This window comes from Penaeus japonicus, unplaced genomic scaffold (genome assembly GCF_977035675.1).
Source record: "Penaeus japonicus unplaced genomic scaffold, GWHDUDI00000001_assembly GWHDUDI00000023, whole genome shotgun sequence".
Classification (NCBI taxonomy): Eukaryota; Metazoa; Arthropoda; class Malacostraca; order Decapoda; family Penaeidae; genus Penaeus; species Penaeus japonicus.
Genome location: NW_028234425.1, coordinates 4,850,184 through 4,857,825, shown reverse-complemented (window position 1 = coordinate 4,857,825; position 7,642 = coordinate 4,850,184). Strand labels below are relative to the sequence as shown.

Here is a 7,642-nt window from a genome sequence, read left to right as displayed (position 1 = left end):
ATTACCCACATTGCAGTCGCCAGTTTTGTAGGAAGGGGCACAACTAACTCAATGCGGATATTAAACAATGCCTCCTTGTTCCAGGCAGAGGATGTCACTATCAGGGGAGCCCTAGCCCCTGTGTCCCAGAGATATGTAGATGTTATAGTCAGGGTAGACATAGCATTATAAATTTAATCCTGAGCTATATTGGCCTTGTAGCTTGCTCAAAAATCAGCTGGACAGCCCTGGAATGCAATGGTCAATCATCCAAGCTGAGAGCTCTTAAAGTGCAGAGTGGCAGCTGCAGGACAGGTCAGTATCTTGCAGCTGGCACTCGGATGCCACAGCCACTGGCACTTTCTGGAAATATCTTAGGAGCTGCCAGAGTCATTTTATACAGACCCTTGTGCATGGTAGTACATAGATACCATTACCTATGCTGACAGCTGTTCAGCCGGAGTGCATTCAATTCATACGATGATATGAGTCGGCTTTGATAGCTGACAGAGGCTGGGTAGCCTATGTGTAAACAGCCCAGGGGAAGTGTCATTTAAAATTCACTAGAGCATATGAAAGACAGTAAATCCAGGAAAACTTCAGTGACCAAAAAGAGGCAAGGCATGACCTTATAGCTGATATACTAGGAAAGGGGTATGAATGCAGTTTGCAGTAGGTACTATAGAACAGTGTAGCTAAAGGAAGCACAAAATCAGGATTGAAGAAACTTGAACTGAGAAAGAAAGAGCACCCACTCTAGTTTTATCAAGGCAATTAGCACTAACAAGTAATGTATATTTATTTTCATTGACATTTGCATTGTCATCTGTGTCCTTAAAATAATTCAGTATTGTATATTGTTGATTTCATACCTTTTCTGTAGGCAATACCCGTAAATATTTCAATTAATATTCCATTTTCAGGATCTATTGAAGTGTCTGTATATGATAACGTATATTTATCATTATTATTATTATCATTATTCTATTCATATAGAATTTCATAAGCCTTTTTAAAGGATAAGGATAAAGAAAACTTAAATATCATGCAGTGCAGTCCACACATAATTGTATTTGACCGATTCATTATCTAAATTCACTCATGTGCATAGGAAACATAATGGATTTAAGTAATCAGTGTAAGATTATAAATATAAATACTTCATACATAATTATCAACAAACATATTACAATGGAAACGAATCTAACGCATGCCAGTCTAAAAGAACATACACCTCATTGGATGCAGATACTTTACGTCTGAAACCAATAATTGATAATTTAATACAGATATTCAGTCTTGGTCCTAGAGATGATGATCTGTTTGCATTTGTTGGAACCTATGTTGTTGTTGGCCCTATTGTTGTGGTTGGTCCCGCTGTTGTCGTCGGCCCCGATGTTGTTGTTGGTCCTGTTGTGGTTGGTCCCGCTGTTGTCGTCGGCCCCGATGTTGTTGTTGGTCCTGTTGTCGTCGGCCCGGATGTTGTGGTTGGTCCCGCTGTTGTCGTCGGCCCCGATGTTGTTGTTGGTCCTGTTGTCGTCGGCCCCGATGTTGTGGTTGGTCCCGCTGTTGTCGTCGGCCCCGATGTTGTTGTTGGTCCCGTTGTCGTCGGCCCCGATGTTGTTGTTGGTCCCGTTGTCGTCGGCCCCGATGTTGTGGTTGGTCCCGCTGTTGTCGTCGGCCCCGATGTTGTGGTTGGTCCCGCTGTTGTCGTCGGCCCCGATGTTGTGGTTGGTCCCGCTGTTGTCGGCCCCGATGTTGTGGTTGGTCCCGTTGTCGTCGGCCCGGATGTTGTGGTTGGTCCCGCTGTTGTCGTCGGCCCCGATGTTGTTGTTGGTCCTGTTGTCGTCGGCCCCGATGTTGTTGTTGGTCCCGTTGTTGTCGGCCCCGATGTTGTTGTTGGTCCCGTTGTTGTCGGCCCCGATGTTGTTGTTGGTCCCGTTGTCGTCGGCCCCGATGTTGTTGTTGGTCCCGTTGTTGTCGGCCCCGATGTTGTTGTTGGTCCTGTTGTTGTCGGCCCCGATGTTGTGGTTGGTCCCGTTGTCGTCGGCCCCGATGTTGTTGTTGGTCCTGTTGTCGTCGGCCCCGATGTTGTTGTTGGTCCTGTTGTCGTCGGCCCCGATGTTGTGGTTGGTCCTGTTGTCGTCGGCCCCGATGTTGTTGTTGGTCCCGTTGTTGTCGGCCCCGATGTTGTGGTTGGTCCCGTTGTCGTCGGCCCCGATGTTGTTGTTGGTCCTGTTGTCGTCGGCCCCGATGTTGTTGTTGGTCCTGTTGTCGTCGGCCCCGATGTTGTTGTTGGTCCTGTTGTCGTCGGCCCCGATGTTGTGGTTGGTCCCGTTGTCGTCGGCCCCGATGTTGTTGTTGGTCCTGTTGTTGTCGGCCCCGATGTTGTTGTTGGTCCCGTTGTTGTCGGCCCCGATGTTGTTGTTGGTCCTGTTGTCGTCGGCCCCGATGTTGTGGTTGGTCCTGTTGTCGTCGGCCCCGATGTTGTGGTTGGTCCCGTTGTCGTCGGCCCGGATGTTGTGGTTGGTCCCGTTGTTGTCGGCCCCGATGTTGTTGTTGGTCCTGTTGTCGTCGGCCCCGATGTTGTGGTTGGTCCTGTTGTTGTCGGCCCCGATGTTGTGGTTGGTCCCGTTGTCGTCGGCCCGGATGTTGTTGTTGGTCCCGTTGTCGTCGGCCCCGATGTTGTGGTTGGTCCCGTTGTTGTCGGCCCCGATGTTGTTGTTGGTCCCGTTGTTGTCGGCCCCGATGTTGTTGTTGGTCCCGTTGTTGTCGGCCCCGATGTTGTTGTTTGTCCCGTTGTTGTCGGCCCCGATGTTGTTGTTGGTCCTGTTGTCGTCGGCCCCGATGTTGTTGTTGGTCCCGTTGTCGTCGGCCCCGATGTTGTGGTTGGTCCTGTTGATGTCCTTCGTCCCATTGTAGTGGTTGGTCCTGTTGTCGTCGGCCCCCTTGTTGTGGTTGGTCCCGTTATCGTCGGTCCTATTGTTGTGGTTGGTCCCGTTATTGTCGGCCCCATTGTTGTGGTTGGTCCCGTTATTGTCGGCCCCATTGTTGTGGTTGGTCCCGTTATCGTCGGTCCTATTGTTGTGGTTGGTCCTGTTATTGTCGGCCCCATTGTTGTTGTTGGTCCCGTTATTGTCGGCCCCATTGTTGTGGTTGGTCCCGTTATCGTCGGTCCCATGGTTATGGTTGGTCCCGTTGTCGTCGGCCCCATTGTTGTGGTTGGTCCCGTTATCGTCGGTCCCATGGTTATGGTTGGTCCCGTTGTCGTCGGCCCCATTGTTATGGTTGGTCCTGTTGTCGTTGGCCCCATGGTTACGGTTGGTCCCATTGTTGTGGTTGGTCCCATTGTCATTGGCCCCCTTGTTGTGGTTGGTCCCGTTATCATTGGCCCCATTGTTGTGGTTGGTCCCATTGTCGTTGGCCCCATTGTTATGTTTGGTCCTGTTGTCGTCGGCCCCGATGTTGTGGTTGGTCCCGTTATCGTCGGTCCTATTGTTGTGGTTGGTCCCGTTATCGTCGGTCCCATGGTTATGTTTGGTCCTGTTGTCGTCGGCCCCATTGTTATGGTTGGTCCTGTTGTCGTTGGCCCCATTGTTGTAATTGGTCCCATTGTCGTCGGCCCCATTGTTGTAATTGGTCCCATTGTCGTCGGCCCCATTGTTGTAGTTGGTCTTACTGTCGCAGGCCCCATTGTTGTGATTGGATTTTCTGTTGTCAGACCGAAAAAAATGAAAATAGTGTCACAATTCTAGAACAAAGGGTCGCAAATTATTACGGGTTCTATTCTTAGCACACAGGCGATTTGAACACGAAATGCGACTTACCTTTAGGAGCGCAACAACGGCAATTTTTGCCTTTGCAACCTTTGGATATTTCCCTCTCATTGTTCTTACATTTCTTCTTCGTGCACGAGCCCTTGTTATTCCTGCATTTTTTCTTTATTTCACAATCTGGTAAAAATAAATTCATAGGTTATCTATTGATTTCTTAATCTTTATTGATATTGATATAAATATGCAAACCAAACATAATTACTTGTCTGAATTCCCACCACGAACCATCCTAGGCAGTACAACAACGACAATTTGCTGTACATGACCCCTTTTTGTTCGTGCATTTTCTTTTTATTTTACAGACTTGAAAAATAAAGATATTTTCCTATTAGAGGTTACTCAAGATTATATAGTGTTAATTAATGCTGATATGACTATTAAATCCAAATAGCAATTTAGACAACAATTTAGTGAACAGTAAACAGTCCATTCACAATAAGACTCAAAGAATGTCAAATTTTATCTATCTTGTGCACTTTAAGTAATGCCAATTACAAAGATACTGATAATGAAAGTAATGTTGATAATACTAATTGTCTCAACAATAATGATAGTAATAATCATGATAATGATAAAATTATTGCTTCTATGTATGTGGATAGTAAAATAATAACAGCAAGGGATAGAAATAGACATACCGCCAGGCGCACAACAGCAATTACCTCCTGTGCAACCACCTTTAATTTCCCCGTGGTTATTCTTGCAACTTTCTTTTGTACATTAACGATTTTTCTTTGTACATTGTTACTATGCTTCACATCCTTAAATAGATATAGCAGGGGAGTGGATGGTGATGAGGACCTATAACACAAGGGAGCGAGACACCGATCACTGTGGAAAATATTAGCAATTCTAAGATTGGAATTTCAGTGCCAAGTCTGGAGTCCATGGGGCCGGATACTCACAGCCGCTGACGACAGTGCAAACCTGTGCAGCCAGGCCGAACTGCGAGCTTAAAGGGTCATACTCGAAACATTTTAACCGCCCTCGGATGTTGTAACTTACAACTGCTCCAGAGCACTTGTAACGGTATGAACCCAGAAATAAATCATTATAGATCCGATTTGTATAGCGAGAATTCTTGAAAAATGTTTAATTGGTTGTGTCAGTGACAATAAGGAGTCTAGATAAATTATCTGTGCGCCACAAATATCTCGATTTTTCGATAATTTTCACGTCGTCTACCTTATAGAATGCTGGCCGGGCATATGCAAAGTAGAACATTTTAGATGTGACAGGAGAAATAGAGACCTTTAGCTTCTCTTCACATAAGATGAACATTTGTAAGGGTTTTAGAGATGTTACATACTTTAAATATTTCGCACTATTGAAGAAGTCTTTCGACATAAAATTTGCCATTTAAGGTGTTATGCAGAGAGCACTAACACTGAACTAAATTCTATTGTAATTAAATGTGTGTAAATGAATGGGGGAATACGTGTGATATTTCTATCCCCCTCACTTTCCCACTCTAATAGGCTAACTGTTGCTTGTTCATTCAGTGGTCAAACTGCCAGCTTGTGGTGATTTGGCAAATTAAATTACGACGTAAATGCTGGACCTACAAGGTGCTTACTATATTGTAAAAAATGTATGAGTATATGTTTTACGATATTGTAAGGGTTTTGTAATTTATGATGTGCGGTGGTTAAGTCCTCAAGCTCGTAACCGAAAGCTAAGTGTGAGTGTCCACGCCCAATTCTTACAAAAGGAGGGGAATTACCAGGCTAGATACAATACTCGATTATGTGTATGTTGCAGGCGAAACTGCCGACTATGGGGTCATGCGACTTGATATGTCAGTTCATGACAAGAACAGTGGCAACTTCGAAGATTTTCTGAGTAGTCTGGCACATTTTTACTGGATTTATTCCATTTTTGAGCTGTGTTGATCGAGAATGTAAGCAGACATTGAGGATTAATATCCGAGGAACAGAATGCCAGGGCTACGCTTAGCTGTCGGTTGTAATAACCATTCAATGGGACAGATTGGGCCATAAATTGCCATTTAAGAATAAGGCACTACTGAAGTAATGAAATAAGGCACTACTGAAGTAATGGAGGAATAAGATACTACTGAAGTAACGGAATTGAAGCAAGTGGGTTTCATTTTAACAGAGCATCACATCCTGAGTTCTAATAATTTTACTGACGACAGATTCGAGACAGGAATGGAGGCAATAACTAGACTAATAACTGATTTAGTATTAGAGTTTATGATTATAAAATTATAAAAATATTTACTTTTTATGCCACTGAGTCACTCAGTCGCTCTGACTGAGTCAGGCTACATAGACAGCATCATCTGCATGGTCAGGTTCAAAAACTCCAAGAATTCGCCCACTTCCGAAATTTCTAACTCTTTCTTTTTTTGTCTGGCTGCCATTGTGTATTGCCCTGGTGTTTCATCATGCCATTTACACTTGGGTTTCTTCCTGCTTAAACACATGGCGGTGCTAGTGTATTGAATAGCAGCCACTATAATATTGCTACACCAGCAGGTCTTTGTCTCTGTGTAATTATGTGTCAACATAATAACATGATGTAAGCTGGGTAAATATGACGCAAGGGTCAGATCGAGAGGAGTGGAGTGACAAAGCCATAGGAGAGACAGTTTGGTGCTCTTGGAGCTGATCTGTGTTCACAACCCTGTGGTTAAACATGCTGCTTGCCTAGCCTGCCTGGTGTTGGTGGGTAGAAGGTGGGGTGGTGGTATAACAGTGGTGTCAGCAGTGGGATTTGTGATATTTGAACAGTGAGATGTGCCAATTCATCATGGCGTCCAAAGATGGTGGTTGTGAGGGAGAGGAGGACATGAATGAGGCTGGCATGAGTGAGGTAAAGCCGAGCCAGATGGACCTGATCACTGCCATGCTGGCCAGTAAGAAGGGGAAAATGGCACAAAAGTCTCATTAGCAGGCACAGAGGGCACGTGAGCAGGTGCACAATCTTGTTGAGATGCATGCAAGGAGGACAGAAGAACAGTTCCACTATCTTGTTGAGGTGCTACAGAGCAATCTCGCATCTGAGAAAATGGAAACCCAGCAGTACACCGACAAGGACTGCGACAGCGTGATGAGGGAACTGCTGGATAGAATGTAGACTGAAAGGCGAGGTTCAGGGCCTGAGGGAGGAGGTGGAGGCAGTGAGAGAAGGCACTGGAGCTGGTAACAGTGCTATGGGGCCCTGCGGTGGAAGTGTTGGGTCATCTGCCGCTGCCCCAACACGCTTCTTACACCAACACCACTTCGGGCATCACCACCAGGCCAAGGTATACTGGGCCTGCATGAAGAATCTGACTCATGAGCATGACGAGATGCTGTCCCAGCTGGCACAGGACATGGAGGCGCTGGTGAGGAGGTCATACCCTGTGGCTTTGGAAAAAATGATTGTGGTAATGGCCCACAATTTCTTGTTGGGGCTGTGGTGAGAAAGGGCACCAACGAGGTCAGTCTCAGAGGGAGCGAAGGATGCATCCTCTCAAGCGGCTGGAGTCTGATGCCTTCTAGCAGTGCTGCAAGGACTGTAGCAGGTCTGGTCACCACCCAAGTGCCTACCCCAAGAATAAGGAAGTGGTCCAGGTATAAAACTTGGACAGGCTGGAGAAGGGTGCTGAAACCCAGCCGTCCTCAGTTCCTGGGCCCAACTTGTGTGAGCTGCTATCAAACAACCAGCAAAATGGAGGCGGAGGGCTCAATAGATGGGAAACCATGCCACCTGACAGTGGACACAGGGGCGAGAAGACCTTAGTGTGGTCTGACATGTTGGTCACTATGTGACTACCAGACACACCACAGAGGCTGTGTTGAGTCACAGGGCATTGTGTG

General features: G+C 46.1%; 1 protein-coding gene across 2 annotated transcripts in view; it reads right to left on the bottom strand.

Moving 5' to 3' along the window:
- Positions 1-1,145: 1,145 nt before the first annotated feature.
- LOC122260397 (uncharacterized) overlaps positions 1,146-7,642 on the bottom strand; it is a 20,627-nt gene continuing 14,130 nt past the window's right edge. The window contains exons 13-14 of one of the 2 annotated variants that reach the window (XM_086550087.1): positions 3,807-3,932; positions 1,146-3,690 (exon numbers count right to left, since the gene is read on the bottom strand). In XM_086550087.1, the coding sequence (XP_086406213.1) occupies positions 1,319-3,690; positions 3,807-3,932 (2,498 nt within the window). In that variant the 3' untranslated portion in view covers positions 1,146-1,318. The remainder of the gene's footprint in view (positions 3,691-3,806; positions 3,933-7,642) is intronic. The other variant, XM_086550088.1, reaches the window with a different exon arrangement.